This window comes from Electrona antarctica (assembly GCF_951216825.1).
Source record: "Electrona antarctica genome assembly, chromosome: 4".
Classification (NCBI taxonomy): domain Eukaryota; kingdom Metazoa; phylum Chordata; class Actinopteri; order Myctophiformes; family Myctophidae; genus Electrona; species Electrona antarctica.
The window spans coordinates 20,121,689-20,139,828 of NC_136809.1; the positions used below are offsets into that span (position 1 = coordinate 20,121,689).

At 42.9% G+C, this 18,140-nt stretch overlaps 1 protein-coding gene across 2 annotated transcripts in view; it reads right to left on the reverse strand.

The window, feature by feature from the left end:
* Positions 1–18,140, reverse strand: part of ube2o (ubiquitin-conjugating enzyme E2O) — a 40,496-nt gene that overhangs the window by 10,713 nt on the left and 11,643 nt on the right. For both annotated transcript variants that reach the window (XM_079498600.1, XM_079498599.1), the window contains exons 2-13: positions 9,332–9,391; positions 8,725–8,835; positions 8,297–8,394; positions 7,995–8,058; positions 7,106–7,249; positions 6,862–6,971; positions 5,752–5,902; positions 4,340–4,430; positions 3,275–3,443; positions 2,502–2,657; positions 1,351–1,505; positions 462–574 (exon numbers count right to left, since the gene is read on the reverse strand). In XM_079498600.1, coding sequence (XP_079354726.1) covers positions 462–574; positions 1,351–1,505; positions 2,502–2,657; positions 3,275–3,443; positions 4,340–4,430; positions 5,752–5,902; positions 6,862–6,971; positions 7,106–7,249; positions 7,995–8,058; positions 8,297–8,394; positions 8,725–8,835; positions 9,332–9,391 — 1,422 coding nt within the window. The remainder of the gene's footprint in view (positions 1–461; positions 575–1,350; positions 1,506–2,501; positions 2,658–3,274; positions 3,444–4,339; positions 4,431–5,751; positions 5,903–6,861; positions 6,972–7,105; positions 7,250–7,994; positions 8,059–8,296; positions 8,395–8,724; positions 8,836–9,331; positions 9,392–18,140) is intronic.

An 18,140-nucleotide genomic window follows, 5' to 3' on the forward strand; every position in this document is an offset into this window, starting at 1 on the left:
CAGGAAATGGGGCGAAAGATGGGGGGGAAGACATGCAGTAAAGGCCGTCGGGATCGGGAGTCGAACCCGCGGCACACTGCCAGACTGGATTGCCAGCCAAGGTGCCTGGACCACTGAGCCATGGCCCAGGCCCATAATACATTTTTTGTCCATGAATTTAACATTTGCCTTTAGGATAGATTACCTAGTGTGATGACTGGTGCATGCAATATCAGTAGAACATCTATAACCTTGAACAACATACAATAGCCAGGTATCGAAGCATAACGACAATGTTTCCCCTAATGGCAAATAAGAGCCATGTTGCTATGGTAACCATAATTTTTTGCTTGCACTCACTAACCTCCCCGACATGCGCGTAGGTACATCCATACAAGCTGGCTCTCTCTCTCTCTCTCATTACACAACCGTTAGGACAGGTGGACAGAACACACACACACACACAAACACACACGACTGACCTCCACGTCGTCACTGGAGGAGTTGAGTTTGATCCACTTCACAGCACACGTCCTGCCCTTGTGATCACCAGACTGGATCACACCATACACTGCTGGGTCTTGGGAGGCTTGAGCTGGAACACACAATTTACAATTGTAATGAATGCAGGCCTTTAGCAGACGCTCTTCTCCAAAGTACCAGGGTGGACTAAGACATTTCACCCAGAGGGCCGTTCCGTTTCCGGCAAGCTGACGCACGTCAGGAAGCGGTCGAGAAATGACAGAGTTACCATGTGGGGGTCCCAGGGGGGTCCCCGGAACATCCAGATCCCCAGGAACGGCCCAGGGCTTGTACTGTAGTGTACGGACAGACATAGCTCCGTAATGGAGCGGAGGCACCGCTCAAATATAAAAAAAAAGACGAAAGCCACAAAAAAAGAAAATAATGTCTAAATATCATCTATGAAGAGGCAAACAACATACATTTACTAAAGGACATACGGCTTGAAAGTAAATCCCCACACTTCCTGTCCATTTCACACATGCATAAACTTGGTATATGTTCAGGAAATGGCCTAGATACTGTAGGCACTGGCAGTAGGTGGCTGAAGATAGGTGGCCTAGATAAGCCATCACTTCACAATCCTCAGGGACTGGCATGGGATATACGATGTCTTGCACAACACAAACAGTTACTGTATGTACACTCAAACAATCCATGAACCAAGATTCTAAGTAAACAATGATACAATGAATTCAATCTCATTAGACATTATTTTATACAATACCCCAATACGATGACTGAAATGAACACGTTTATAATCAATGAGAAAAGTAAAACTTGCTGTTATTTATGCACTTGCAAAAAAGTTAAATTCTTCAACATTTTGAAAATAGGGTTTAATCTTACGTCGCTTGTCAACGACAAAGTCCCCGGGACAGAACTCATGACTGTCCAGGTGCTGGATGGGGATGAGGGTGTTTGATCGGATTCCCTTCTCCACCCGACCATCCTTCCACATCACATCTGCTGACGTCTTGGTGGACACCACCTCCACTGCCACCCTGAAGGAACACAACACGCACATGCACACCCTTGCTAGTTAATGAAAATAATTATAGAGTTATGATGGGTGGATATATTATTGGAAATATGATGATTTGGGGAACATTATTGTGTTTTGAAATCTTCTCAACTAGAGTGGGCAGTTCCCACAAATCACATGGCGTAAACGGCAACTATAATTATGCTCCCTGTGGGCATGTTTATGTGCAAGCAACACCATCTTCAGAGTAAATACATCAGAGAGGGTGTTAATTATAGTGTTTACATGGTTGACAGTGACATGATTTCCCCCTAAATTTAGATTCAAGTCAGAGACCAAGCCGATCAAATGAAATAAATATATTTGAGCCAAATAAAATGATGCCTGCATCACCATTATTCAATTTTTTACGAGTAAAATCTTTGGAAACGCTGAAATGCATTACAGTTGGAAGGAGCGGTGTGCTCATGCGAAGGTCTGACTATTTACACAGACTAAGAAGAGAAGGGATGGAGTGTCTGCAATCCAGACAGAAAGCAATGGACAAAGATGGATGGATCTGGGTGTACTGTGCATGTGCACAGGTCAGAGGGTAAGAATCAAAAATGGAAGGCGTGTTGAGAGAGTGTGTGTGTGTGTGTGTGTGTGTGTGTGTGTGTGTGTGTGTGTGTGTGTGCCTCTCTAGCCAAAGGTTGAGGATGTTACACCATTAGGAGGTCAGCACTAAAAGGCTGTCTGTGTGTGGAGGTCACCAGGTTCAGAATGCAGTACAGAATCAACACCTCACAGACTGTCCTTTTATACACCAAGGACAGAGTGAAAGATGGAGAGAAAGTAAAAGATAGAGGTAAGATAGATTCCATCTTACCTCTATATTTTTGCTTTCTCCCACCCCCTCAACCCCTGCTCCTCAACCCACAGGTTGAGATTGAACCACTGAGATAGAAGATAAAGAAAATAATAGAAAAGGACGAGTCTGACACAAACAGACCATTCCACATGAACCTTTACCAACCTGTCTCCGGGCTTGAACTCGCGAGAGAATTTAGTCCTCTTCTTCTTGTGCTTTCTCTTCAGGTTGCGGATGGATAGCGGGATGCTCTTCTTACGGTTAGTTCCCAGACCGCCACTCTGAGAGGAGGCCGTGGAGCTGGCCGAGGAGGTCAAGGAGCTAAGGGTGGGGTTAGAAGCACAGTTACAACATGTCAAAATTCTTCCAAATTGAGTTATGTTTTAATCCATTGTTTGTTTTTCTGTTAGAGAAATAACTTGAGAATGAATGGCCAAATTGTCATGAAACTTGGGAGCAAATAATCAGTAGGCTTCGCTTGAAGAGATATTAACTTTAACTTTAAGTTAAAAAGGTTAAGGTCAAGTCAAAATGTAATAATCAGTCATATCTCTACAATCAATTAAATAAACATGTTTAGATACAGTACATTGATTCCTTGTGCAAAATTAGATCAGGTGTTCTCCATTCTGACACACTGTGCCATCAAATTATGTCATCACGTACAAATTCAGCCTGTGAACAAAATAACATGGATAGGCAGATGTGTGGATTCTGATGGGAAGGTCACAATCGAGACCAAAATTACTTGGCCATACCCACGGACACAGGCCCCCTTCACTGATTGGATGAAAAGTTAATCGTTTTTTGCCTCGCCAAGGTCTTGTCCAAATCCATTCACAACTGCTAGAAAGTCTGCCAGCAGACAGGAAAGAAGAGGCAAAAACATCTCCTTGACAGATGACATAACAGAAAAGCCTATAAAACTTCAAAGAGACCTTGTGTCGTCTGTGTCTTCTGCAGCTTCGTCATCGGCATCCTGCTCCCCGGACTCGGTCCAGCCATCAGCAGGGTTTTGAGAATCTTTGGGGTTTTGAACGATGGATTCCACTGGACCGTTGTTGTTGTTGGGATAGGAGGACTCTGTCTGCACCGATTTGTGAGCCGCTGGAGGTAGGGGTAACAATAGGAAAGAGAGAGAAGCGGAGTGTGTGTTAGGCTTAACCCATTTTGACCTGAGATCAGATTCTAAATAATGTCTTCTACATCCTGACAGTTTTCTGAAAAAGATATGTTTCTATGTCAGTCGTTCTTCGATTTTTCAAAAATAGCAGACCTACAAGCTATGAGCTTGTAGATTCTCTATAGAACAGATTACTTTGGGAATGGGTTGGTCAAATAATAATAATACAAAAAACAGTTAGCTTTTCCCTCATATACTGTATAAAGTGTTTCACATCAAAGCAGAAAACACAAGGTACACAGGAACTGCTGAATGAACTGTTAAGCCTGGCCAAAGATAGCTAATCTACAAATCATAAAGCCTTGTGACCCATTGTGAACTTGTAGATCTGCAATTTTGGACACGTGACACATTCATGCACGCCACAGGGTATAAATAAGCATTTAGCTTACAGGCTCCCTCAAGGAAATAATAAATAAAGATTAACTTTCTCTCCCAGCTCTCAATGTTTAAGCATTTCTTTTTTTATCTTGAGAGATACAAATGAATTCCTTATTTTGCTCAGGTATTAAAAGTTGTTCAAGTGCTCATGTTGCTGCACTTCAGCATCATTTCCAATTACTCACTTCCCACTGCAATGAGCTTGGCCTCATTTATCACCGGAACTTTAATAATCCTATGAGTAAGACTTCTTTTCACAGAGCTATCAAGTTCTCAGCTACTGGTGCCACCCTTAGGCCGAAATGTCTAATTGTCTTCTGTTAAGGCAATGTGTAGACTGTAGGTGTGTGTGTGTGTGTGTGTGTGTGTGTGTGTGTGTGTGTGTGTGTGTGTGTGTGTGTGTGTGTGTGTGTGTGTGTGCGTGCGCGTGCGTGCCTACCCTCTGGTTTCTCTGCAGAGTGTTGATTGGCACTTTGTGGGTCAGCATTCTCAGTCTTTTTCCCTGAATCCTTCTTGAACATTCTTTTCAACTGCAGGAGGAACAGACGCACCCACAATCAACTAACTCAAAAAGGCCGGTGTTTACAGTCTGTGAAATAGCAGGCGTCATGCAAACAACCATCGATGATTCTGCCACCAATATTCCTGTAGCATTGCAATCGTCCGTTTGCTTCTGCATGAGACACGGCGAATGGTTGGAGCAAAAAATGCTTGTTGAAAACAAACCACACAATTTAGGGGCCATCCAGATGAGGACGATTTCGGTGTTTCTCGGGCAAGTAATTAGCCGATCTGCCCTTTTTGTCACACGGAGACGGCGTTTTGGGGGACTTAAACGGCTAATTTTGAAACTACCTTCCAGAGTGGGAAAGTTTGGAGACGCGACTTTCACGTCTCCGTGTGTATAGCAAATGCCGCCTAATTTGCTGAAACGGTGATGTCATAGTCCCCTCACCCCCTCCAAACTAACCAGTGTTAATGGTTTATTTCACCATAACCACTTACATATAAGTATCACAGCTATTTTATATTTGCACATAATGTCTATAAATCTCTTATCCAAAAATAGCCGATCTGCAGCCCGCATGCATGAGCTTGTAGAGGAGCTATTTTTGGAGAACAGAAAACACCCCCGATCGGGAAAAATGTATACATATTTACGCAAACAGTTGCTGAGATTGAGCAGGCGTGCATGCACGAGAGAAGAGTTATGTGTGTGAGGAGCTGATCACAGATAGAGGGAAAGTGTTATATTTGGCCTATTATTTATGCTATATATTATTGACCGCGTCTGTGTCAGTCTCACAGTCACAGCAGCAGTGCGCACGAGAGAGGGGGAGAGAGAGAGAGAGAGGGGTGCTGCGTGTTCTAGTTTCACCTTATTGCCGAGTGACACACAGGGAAAAGCAAGGGTTTAGAAGCGAAAACGTCCGTTGTGGAGAAACATATGCACTCTTCACAGAGTGATTAGCCTACTAATGAGTGACAGGTGCTGCCACTTTTGCACTTTTGGAGCGTGGCTGAGGATGTCTGTTGGAGAGTGTGAGTGAGACAGACTTTTTGGGTGGCCATCTACAGGCCGGCCATGTGTACTACAACTTTCTATTGAAAACGAAGCAGTTTACCGGTCTCGTGTAGACATCGTACATAATTAACATAACCGCAATGTAGACGCAGTAAAGTTTTATATCGTTCACAAACTTAGGCGGGGAACAGCCCGCGACGTCCTCGTGTAGCAAGGGCCTTAATTTCACAATTTCATCCACTACCAAATTAGAGTTGACACAATGACACAAATAAATCAAACCTGCTTTACCACAAACACGCTTATTGCTACAAACACACACACACCTTCCTGGCCACTGGGTCTTCAGGCAAGATAGGAGCACCTTCAGGTCCTTCGCAGGTGATGCGTGTGGCATCTCCCTTAGCGGGGAAGACATAGAGCGCCCTCTCTCCCAGCTGCCTCTGGGTATGGTCATAGTACCCTAGTCTCCTCACCCTGCAGACAACAACAACATGCACTTAACGTTAGTGAGATCGTGTTCAACCATATTTGTTGAGGTTAGATGTGTCTCAAGCTCAATTCACAACTATTGAAATAATGCTACGTTTAAGGAATTAAACAGTTAAGGTACAAAATAAAGCATTTATCCACCCATCAATCTATAGTTCCAACAGAGACTTCCAGACTTCCCTTTTCAGAGCAACATTACAATTTACTCCTGGGGAATCCCGAGGCGTTCCAAAGCCAGTGTGGAGATAGAAACCCCCCTCCCTCCCCGCATCTGGTCCTTGGTCTGCCCCGGGGTCTCCTCCCAGTGGGAGATATCAAAATGTACATGTATTAAGGTTGGGCGATATGCCAAAATTTCAGCCATGGTCTGCCCCCAAATCGCAGATTGATGATATATTCACACTATAAAAGCAATATGTACACGGGTCCTGCAGTGAAGCACGGTACTCTTCCACTTAATCTACGTTGGGGTCTAGTCTTCTGACACCATGTTTGTGTGTATAATAATACATGAGACAGCAGTGTGCATTGGATTGACGTAAACATAACCAATGCTTCCCCAATGCTGCTGGGGCAAACCATTCCAAAGGGAGGGGGTTTCCACTCCCTATAATAGCCGCCCCACCATGCACACACAGCTGTTGCTGCGAGTTTGCTGGACAAAATTAATTCATATTTTGTACAACACTTTACTCCGCTGTACAGGTTAATTGGGTTACATTTTAAGAGTTGGATTTTCAATAAGGCTGAGTATTCAAATTTGCGAAATAAATTAAAAAAATCTGAGAAAATCGCCTAATAAAGATATTTGGCGTTTGCCGATATATTCGTCCCATCGCCCAACCTGAATATAACAGGCATATGTATATCTATGAATATAATGGCTACTAGCTATAATGTATTATTTATGCATGTGAATGAATAGAATAATGGTTAAGTCCAACCTGGAGAGGTTTTCCTGTGTTATGGTGGAGGAAGGGGGATAGACACTGTCTGAACCTTTGGGGGAGTAGCTTTTGGTAATCCACGTCACCTTCAGCTCAACCACCTTGACCTGTCAAGAGGAGCACAGCATTCAAGAACAAAGATGCAGAGTTATCTAGGAACACTGAATGTCGTGCATTGAGCAGATAAAGGTTTACTTCATTTCCTGACGGAAAAGTGAACAAATTTAGTGACCAGCTTTACCTCCTCGACCACCACCCTGAACTTGCACTTCTTGCTGAGGACAGGTTTGACTCCCGACAGCCACAGCACATTGGAGAAGACTTTTGCAGGACCAATTAGGACCTGACCTGGGTAGAAACCATAGGCCTCGTCGAAGAACAGACCCTGGGTAACAACACAAGAACCAATAATACATGTCAATAGGCTCAGGCATTGAATCAATGTTCAGTAACTGAATTTTATATTTTTTACAAATTAATGCAATCTTCTTGCACTACTGAATGTACAAAACAAACCAAACTAAGGAAACCCTATTTCCTGTCTTACAAACACTGTATTTGGGCAATTCCATGTCATCTCTTTGTGTCAGTTCTTTAGCCTTTATGAAATTGAGCTGACCGTGGAACACAGCTCAGCTGTTTAGCAAGGAGGGAGGGGTGAGGTGATGTACGAGCTCCTGCAGCGGATATGACAGATGAGTGTGTGTGGCTACGCACACACGTCTCTGACATGAGGATAGGCCTGTCACAATTATTACATAATCACCTAATCACAATTATGTCGTTTTGCATAATCGTCAATCGTTTTTCAAAAATAGCAGATCTACAAGCTTGCAGATCAACTATTTCTGCTATTTTGTATATTTGTTTGGAAAGAAAAACATAAAAAATATTAAATGAGTCAGTGATTTCTTTGCATATTTGTTATTTGTCATATCTGCCCTGTGCAATTTGTGATTACAAAGACTAAAAGGCAAACAGAAATTCAAATTGTAACATTCCAATGTTCAATGCAAAAAAACACAATTCAATCATGAATTGCAATTATTTGTGTGACAATTAATTGTCAACTCAAATTTGTAACCGTGCCAGCCCTACATGAGGACAGATGAGAGCTTGTGGCTACGCACCGAGTCGCTGACATGAGGACAGACATCGTACAGCTTGGCACCGTCCTCCACACTCATGGAGCACCTGGAGGGAGGAGAGAGAGCGTATGGTTGACACATGCTGCTTCTGGCACATGTGTGTCTGTGTGCACATCCCATGCACACCGCAAGCCATGCATCAGATCCATATACAGCCACAGACCCAGCATTCTCATGCGCTTGTTCTTGAAAGACAATGCTGACGCAAACAAAGACGTTCGCTCATGATAACGCATGCCACCACCACCATACATACTCCACTTGCACATACTCGCACTGATTACCTGGCTCCATTAGACAGCTTGAGGATGATGTGATTAGTCAGGTCGTATACTTTCCCCAGCCAGAAGTCATAGGCTATATAGTCGCCATACATAAAAGACTGAGGAACACAGCACAACAGTGGGATGAGTTTTTATTCACATACAAAAAACTAAATAACACATCTTCTTATGTCTACTACAAATAGTTCTATTGATATTAGAGCATGTTATTTTATTGCCATTGCCCAGAACTCTCCTTGGGCCGAATTCTCCCAAACATTTAACTAAATAAAAATAAAACGTTTTAAGAAAAAGGTTTGAAATTAGTAATTACCTATAGTTTGTTGAAATGAATAGCATGCCATGCTGATTAATTCAATCGTGTACATTCGAAATTTGTACAGATCTTCATCGTAGGCTACCATAATTCCACACATATCCATTCTTACCCAGATGTGCTGGAGGTCTTTGCTGTTGACTGGGTACAGCACACAGTTGGTCCCCACCAGTTTCACTGCACACTCTATGTCGATGTTGGTCACAATACCACATTGGTTGTCCTGGAAACCAAGCAGACAACAAGAAGGCAAGCTAAGCGATGCACTGTATCAAAGAGATATACTCCTAATAGTAAGTCAAATTTAAATGTAGAGGACAAATCTCACAACATGAAACTTGACTTCAAATGTCCCAAGTTACTTATTTTGAGCACCTATGACGTGGGTCATGCGGCTGTCATTCTATTCAAACCTAGCATCAACTTCTTTATTATTGCAAATGTTCAGCTCTTGTTTTCGGTGGTGTACCAATATTTTAATATTAGCGGCATGCCATGTGAATTACACACATTTTATTTTAACACTGTAACTCCAGTCTTCATCAGCTAACGCTCCTTTGATGCCTGTATGCGTCGGTCAGTAATGATATTCCAGTCATGCCTGACGCAATTAAACTAACTAAAAGAACAGCGTGATGAAACCGAGCGAGGCAAGACTGAGCATGTGACAGGGATAAAAGAGGAGTGAGAGGAGAGAGAGACAATGAGGACCCACTTACATTGGAATTCATTCGTCGCACAATGTCTCTAATGACTATGGATCGATCTTCTAGATTCAGCTGTAAAAAGAAATGACAAAGGTTAAAAAACAGTTGCAAAATCAGATACAGACAATCATTGGGGTGGGGTTGGGGTGGGGTATTACTGAGTGGGTGGGTGATAATGACCTGTGGGTGGTTGATATTGGCTCTTAAAACACCAACCTTATCACATATTTGTGACTATTCATTGTTAATGCTTGTGATTAGATTCCATTCAGCGTTTAGTATTTATCAATTGTTAATTTGTTGGGATCAACAGGAGAAAGGGAATAAAGTTAAGGGGTGCAGGGGAAGTCTTCAGGAGAGATTTGAACTGGACAGAAAGGTATGTGTAAGACTCCAGAGATGAATGACAGGTAGGGTTGGGATTCGGAACCGGGTCCATTTCAGACCCGGTTCCGACATTGCGGATCCAGAGCCGGTTCCATCGTTTTTTTATTAACGGTTCCCCAAACGGATCTCATCAGTCGTCATTTAGCTCCGCTGTGTCTGTGCATGCATGCAAGCAGAGCCAAGTTACTGGGGTGACGTCACCCAACCTACATGAGTGAGTGAGTGAGTGGGGTCGGGGAGGATACGCCCACTGTTCTGTGCATTCAGTGACCGGTCGGCGGTCACCGCCGCGGAGCCAGTGTGGTTAACCCTTAGACAGATTACTACTGGAAAACACGTGGAGTTTTGCATTAGGTCTGTCTGACTTGTACGTGATTTTCCGTAGTTCTCTTTTTTTATTAATACCAATAAATTAATTCGGTCCGCACCTCTGTATAGAGTATCGAGCATAAATATCAACTACATTTCCCAGAATTCCCGTGTCACGTGACACACGTGTATGCTTTCCTATTGGAAACTGACGCCCAGCCCCCAGTGAACAGGGGGGTTGGTTGACTCCTCCGAGGTGGGAACTGGAGGAAGAGTTTTTCAGCCAGGTTTGCAGTCGCCGCAAAAAAAACAATCTGAAAAATTATCCATCCGTGTCCAGTGGCATTCTCCAGTCCCAGACCGTTGGCCGGGCTGCAACATCCACCCTCGCGGATTACACGTGTGCAATGTTTTTTCTTCTCCCCACCGGAGTTACCACCAAGGCTGATGCCTTCGCTAAAAGGTAATTTTATTGTATTCGAAAATGCCCTAATATGACATGTCTAGTAAGACGATCCCTATATTTGGCCCGAGCCGACCTAGTGCTGATATCAGATAGATGTGGTAGAACCATATATGGATAGATCTAACTGGTTTAGTCATCGTGACAGGCATAGTCGGAGAATATATAACAAGGGTCGGTACTATAGGTGATCGACGTAGCTAACAAAAACATCTGATCAAATGAATGTATTGTACTGTGTCTTTGTGGGCCGAATCGTGGCATCGTGGCATACAAATAGATGTTTGTATAATTAGTATCACGATAAAATAATATGGCGACGTTAGAACGACACCACCAATGAGTGATCGTGCGTAATGTAGCTGCCCAGCGTATATCCAGCACCATCGCGTCACCACATTCCACTGGCTGTTGGCTAGTAGTAGTTGCTAACAAACGCTGCACAAATGGTACTGGCTATTGGCCGGGCCACAAGCCCGGGCAATAGCCAGTACCAATGTTGCTGGATGATTGCGACGCAATGGTGCTGGATATACCCTGGGCAGCTAGCTACATTACCAGCGATCACTCATTGGTGTTTCATTCTAACATCGCCATATTATTTTATCGTGATACTACTTATACAAGCATCTATTTGTATTTTTCATGCCACGACTCGGCCCACAAAGACACTGCACAATAAAATCATTTGATCGCCAGCAGCCGGGTAAAACGCCATCTAATAGTAGCGTGCACTGACTACAGCTAAAATGTTTATTTCTTTTTATATATTTAGAACTGGCATCAGATGAGGAGGAGGAGGAGGATGAAGAGTCAAGACTGCGATGGCGTTCTCCGACACTGAACCGGATTCATTCATTCATTCATTCATTTCAGGGGGGGGCAGTTTTTGGGTGTTTTTTTTATTTAGCCTACTCACACATAACCTGACTCCGCCAGATGGGGCAGCAGAGAGTACACTGGGTTCCCCCCTCCTGCTCCCATCTGGGAACTCTCAGGCAGACTTGATGCCCGGCCACAAAACGGCCTGGCCAATCAGCAGCAGCTAGAAGCTAGAAGCTGCTGCTAGAAGTTGCTAGAAGCTGCTGCTGATTGGCCAGGCCGTTTTGTGGCCGGGCATCAAGTCTGCCTGAGAGTTCCCAGATGGGAGCAGGAGGGGGGAACACAGTGTACTCTCTGCTGCCCCATCTGGCGGAGTCAGGTTAACTCACACACACACACACCGTCAAGGACTGGGTTTGGGGACATTTGGGAGGAGTAGCTCTGATCCATAGCTCTAAATGCGCATTTAGAGCTATGGATCAGAGCTAGGGGAGGAGTAACTGTTTTGTATGTAGGCCTATTTATTTTCTGTAATATTTATCATTTTATTATGTTAGTAGTCGTAAAAAATAAAAGACGCTTTTACAATGAGTTAGACCTGTCATGACTATTTTGTTCACTATTGTGAGGTTTATTGTATATGACTAAGCAAGTTTCAACTGTGATTTACTCTGTAACGGTAGATGGTAATAACTCAATTTCTTTTTTATAATACAGTATACATTCAAGTCTATATTTTGATACATATCATGGGCACCAAGTCATATCAAAACAATGTCCTTGGATGTGTTTTTTATCAAAACTGTGTTTCTTCATAACAGGTTTTTGAGATACATGCATGAATAGACAAGGTACTGGTAAGACTATGTAAACATGGTATATATCAAAATGTGCGTTAGAATGTCTAATTTTACCCCAAAAAAGAATTGAGTTTATATGATGTTCCAATTTCAGAGCTATGGGGACTTTTAGCTGGATAGGTCAGATTGATCATGACTGACCATGCTATTTATAGATGGCAAAATATCTACAGTGGTACATGTGAGAAACTTTTTATTTTATTTTAATTGAACTAGACAACTCACCCTTTAAAATGAGATATTGCATGGCTATGTACGCCCAGCAGAAAAAAAGTTATTTAGAAAATAAAACTTCAACCGGGCATAACTTTTTTTGGTTGTCCTAGAAACGGAAAACAGTGTAAATGCAGGCTCTTTTAAATGGCTTCCAACACAAGAACTAAATATTTTATCAACTCAGTTCATTTCTTTCCTGGAAGCAGACAAGTCAAGCTTTCTCTGAAGGTCTTTCGTTGTCACACATTCACAACAGAGAATTTTCAATAAATCATTCAAAAACGCCATTCTGCCATAGAGAAGTCTACAAACTATATAGAAATCCTTGAAACTCTCAAAGAGTTAACAGAGGGAAATTACTAATACTGAGGCTGAGCACGCAAGTGCAATAAATGCGATGCTATAGTTCCCTGGCTGCAAAGGTTGTTGCAACTTGTACCAGTTGCAGTTTTGCACCACGTCCACATTGAGGAAACATCTCAAAAGCAATATGCCTACACGAGTCCACAACTCACGAGAATAATCTAGACACATCGCGTTTGTGAGCCATGCGGAAAGCCGTGCCTGCACTCCCCGCAGCTCAACCACAGCCGGCGGGGGACGAGGATGATAAGGCTCGTTCACTTTCCCCAGGCTAGTAACGTAATAGAAAATAAAAACTACTGTCGTCTACAGAGCTTTTCATTAGGCGTATTGTACAACTGTTGTTAATGGTGTTAATTTAGAACGCCAATGACTCGACGTCTTTCTGTCTGATATTTTATGAATCACGTTAACTATAGTATAGAGCCAAATCAATTTGTCTGCACTTATAAGCAACTCAACTGCTTTTGTTGTCTCCACCAGGCCGAAGGCATGGGGAGAGAGTATGTTTTGCACTCCGTCCGTGTGTGTGTGTGTCCTTCCTTCCGTCCGTCCGTCCGTCCGTCCGTCCGTCCGTCCGTCCGTTACCAGCTAATCTCCGGCACTGTTGGCCCGATCAATGCCAAACTTTGCACACACACTCCCTGGATGCCAACGATGAAGCTCTGCCCCACATTGTCCAGAACGGCCTGTTATAGCGCCACCATGAGGCAGCTTTTCAAATGTTTTACCTAAAACTGCACCGATCTGCGTGATACGTTGCATGCACACTCCCTAGAGGCCAAGGACAAACCTTTGACCTGCATTTTCTGCATCTGCCTTTTATAGCGCCACCAGGAGGCCGACTTTTGTGAAACATATTTTTTGATATTACTCCTCCAGATTCTGTCCAAAAATCTCACAAATCGTTACACAGTATCTCTATGGTCATGTGCTCAAGTCGGATCTGTCCGATATTTCATATTCCATCCTAATTGGCTATAATTGGCTTTCACAGTTTGCAAGATTGCCCCGTTTTGAACAAAAGCCTCAAATCATGAACGCAGCATGCAATTTACGTGAAATCTTTCACACATTTTCTTACTAGGCTGAGGAATATATCCCACCCTTTTCACATTGGCCTGTTATAGCGCCACCAACAGGTTGATTTTTGCAAAACACATTTTTGGAACAAAATGCCTCAAAAACATGTTTATATTAATCCTAAACATTTTGCCAAACATCTCACACAGTCCTATCCTCCTGGTGGAGACCTGTGCCCAGAAGGGCACTTTTTCTAGTTTGGCTCTAAATTAATCACGTGGCTGTTGAGAGCCCAGCGTTTAGGTGCATATATACCTCCATAGATTGATTACTAACGTAGCCTACAGTTCAATACAAGGTCTGCTAAAAGGATTAAATAATCCAAGAAAGCACTATGGCTTGTTTCCATTAGGGTAAGGGGTCCTTCATATTAAATTAATCTGAACATTAAAGACATTTGTCACCACAACCATATCTTTATTGCAATGTGTACTGTAGGCTATATTTAATATACAGTACAAATTGCAATATACAGTACAAATTGCAACAATGATATTGTTGTGGTGTCTAGCTGGTGGTGGTGAAGTTTAAATAATAGTGCCACCTAATAATTGTAAAGTGCATTTTCAATAATTGAAGTATTTGTGTTTATTATGTACTTGGTTAGGTTAGTTATAATATAAGCATAATCTATGTCAGAAAAAAGGGGGAAAAAATATTAGGATCCGTTAAGGGAACCGTTAGGAACCGGAACCGTTAAGATGGATCCGGGAAGGATCCGGAACCGTTAAAATCCTAACGAATCCCAACCCTAATGACAGGCATCAGCAAAAGGCAGTGATGTTTTTAGTTCTGCGTCCTGTTTCAGAGATGTAGTTAATTCCAAAAAGACTAACCAGATACATTGTCATTATTTTGTCAACATACATGAATAAATAGGGGCGAGTCAAACAACAATGGGTTAGGACGCATCATTTCCCTGGGACTCATTCATTCAAATGAGCATCGGTGGGTCCTGGGACACGCTATAGGCCAGAAGATTTGACCCAAAATAATTCATGATTCTAATCCATTCAACCATTAGTTTTGCACGGAAAACACTCCTTGGGCTAAAAACGGCCATAGCCTCTTTCCCAAATGTGATGAGGTCAAGTGGCTATGGCCTAATTTGGCTATGGCCTAACACTAGTCAACTTAAATGTGCAATTGTGACAGCCCTATCAGACACCATAACAAAACATCAAAGAGTTCCCTCTGTTCTGGGCCTGCCTATATACTGTAGACATATGCTTGTATCTTCTTCTTTGCTTTTTGCCTTTGATAGATTACAGTAGTTTGACAGGAATTGGGGCTGGGGAGGTGACACGCATCAAAGGTCATTGTGATCTGGACTCGAACCCACAACACACTGTCAGGCTGGGTGCCCAGACGGCTACACCAGCCAACAGGCGTGTGTCTTGTACATCAAGCTGAGCCAGCACGTGGACCATGAGTGTGAGAATCCTGCAGCGTGAGGTACATAACAGAAACGACCACGGTGATATAGCAGTGTGAAAGTAAACATCGCAGGGAGTCAAATCCTGTCTAGCCACCAAACACATGATTCACTGTAAACAATGAATCCAAAGTAAACTATCAAAACTGTAACGCTAGAGAAAGGGGTGGATGGATAAATGGAGCATCATGGATGTATGGATGGATGTATAGATTGATAGACGGATGGACAACAGGACGGATGGACAACAGGACGGATGGACAACAGGACAAAGCCTATATTTATGAGTCTACCGGACTCCAGTCTTGTCCGGGTAGCTCAGTCGGTAGAGCACTCGCCATTCGACTGCAAGGTCATGGGTTCGATCACGGGCAACGCTAACTCAGCGTATGAGGAGCAGGGCTTGATGTCGTGCGGTAAGTACTGGGAGCTGATGGTAGGTGTTGCGCTCCACCTCAGCATTCCATCTCCAAGAGGTCTAGCGCATCACACACACACACACACGCAAGTCTGGCAAGTGATCCTGTTTTGTCTGGTGCTGTAACCCTACTCTGATGAATTCTTGGGAGAGGAGTGGAGGCAATCGATGGGCCGCCATGTTCCCTTGTAATCTATTAAACAGTAGCCTGTCTAATCCAGGCTGTCTCTACTGCTGGAACAACTAGTTCCCTCCTGATACATACAGCGACACAGGGTCCTAATATAGAGCCATTTATTCAGAGCACACACACCCACACACACCCCCACACCCACACACCCACCCCCCCCCCCACCCCCCCCGTAGTAGGCCCAACCCATGCCCTCACAATTTTCAGAGTCACAGGTTTTGAATCAATAACAATTTGCCACACTGTAAAAGGCAGTTATTGCATTAGTACTGTATGTCTCCAAGTAGGTCTCTGACAAAAGCTACACTGCACCGCAGCATGAGCTGATCATAATGAGTAGCATTCATCATACAATGCATCACTCTACAAATAATTAGTCCATTACTAAATGATCTGTTAAATAAATAAAGGTTGAATACTACAAATATATAGCCAACTAGGCAGCCAAAGTATCCCACTAATCATCTTCTGACACTGAATTCAGGATGGTAATACAGTTCCATAGAGACAACCTGTACAGAGCAGTATACTGTAGATTAATCCTTTCCCATTCGATTAGCCACACTATAGTAACGGGACTCCAAGGATGGCAACCAACACTTTGCCACACCAACTGTCTGGGGTCAGATGCAGCATGAATGTTGAATAATATAAATTCAGAGTAAGGAAGCTGCCATTTCCGTTCACGAAAAAAAAAAAAATATATATATATATATATTATCTTTACATTTTATTTTTTTATTTCCTTTTCTGCTAAGCAGCAAGCTATATATTCTTAGATGATTTCTATTTATATTATTAGGATAGATGTGCGCGACTGTAAAAACGAAACGGAAATGGGGAGGAGGCTCCACTTCCGCTTTATATTTTACTCATAGCTCTTCCGTTGCTCCAGACTGTATGATGGAAGCATTTGGAAATTGCGGAGGCAACAGTCTGGTAACGCGAGACTAGGGACACAACAACAGATTCTTGCAAACTTTCATGTATTTTCACTCTCAACTATACTGTAATGTGTATAGTAGTTTTCTTACCGTGTTCATAAATATGCTCTCTCCCTCCCAAATGAACAAAATAATAAAGTAAGACAAGGTCACTTTAGAACTTTTACAGACACTGCCTGTCTGTGTGATGAACAATGCCAAGGACACTGGCAGGGGTCACTTCACAGCTTGTGCATGCAGATAAATGCTTATAAGATGTTTATAACCTAGAAGACCTTTGCAGTTTGCGCACACTACACAGCACCTTCAAGAATCTTAAGCCATGTGTTGTCTACAATGTGTTAATCCTTCAAAAGGATGGTGGCGGTTGGGTGTAATAAAAAGCATGGCCTCTAGGGGATGCTAGCGGGGCTTTAGTCTCGACTCTTGTTGAAGCAAGCATTTCCAAAAGATCAGTCATCTGTTGCCTGAACAAGGTAGCAGCAGTGTTTATGTGTGCATCTGTGTGGGTCTGTCTCACCCCACAACACAAGTCAAGCAACAGCACAACATGCACACTGAATGCAAATCATCCAGGAGAACGGTTGCCCAGAAGCACTCACTAATGTATGCATGCAAGTGGTGATGTGCACAAGAAACAGAGTGGGTTTCATTTGACAAGAAATCTATATGCCCGTTTTGCTGCTTGCAAATTCCGGCTTAGAGCGAAATGCTTGAATGTCTTGTGTTTATCAGAATGCGTTATGTGCAATATCAAATAGTACGTTATATGTAAGGTCGAGATTTCTACGTGTTTTTTGTTTGTTGTGCGTGTGTGATTAATGTTTCTGAAGCTTATCTATGAACATCCTGGTGTGTTTTTGTGCACTCTAAAGCATTATGGATTTTTGTCAGGTCACCAAGCTGGTGCAAGTAGTGCGCGCAAGTCAGGTGTGACTCGACATTGCGTGGTACACAGCAATCAAATCCTCATCAAATGAGGAATAATAATGTTCATGAAAACGGACCATTGAAAACATGACAGATTTGTGTTATAGTCTCCAATGTGGAAAATGATACAATTCCTGATTAAATTGACATCATTTAATAAGGTTAACTTACTGTACCTAGGGAGGTTAACTAGGGAAAACATCAACAACTAGCCTACACATGACATGTGGCACAAATATAGGCAGGGGTTTGTGTGCACGTTTGTTTTTTGCACTCAACATTATGATGACAGGGCTCAGGAACTCAACATTAAGATGGCAGAGGGCTCAGGAACTCAACATTATGATGGCAGAGGGCTCAGGAGCTCAACATTATGATGGCAGAGCTCAGAAACTCAACAT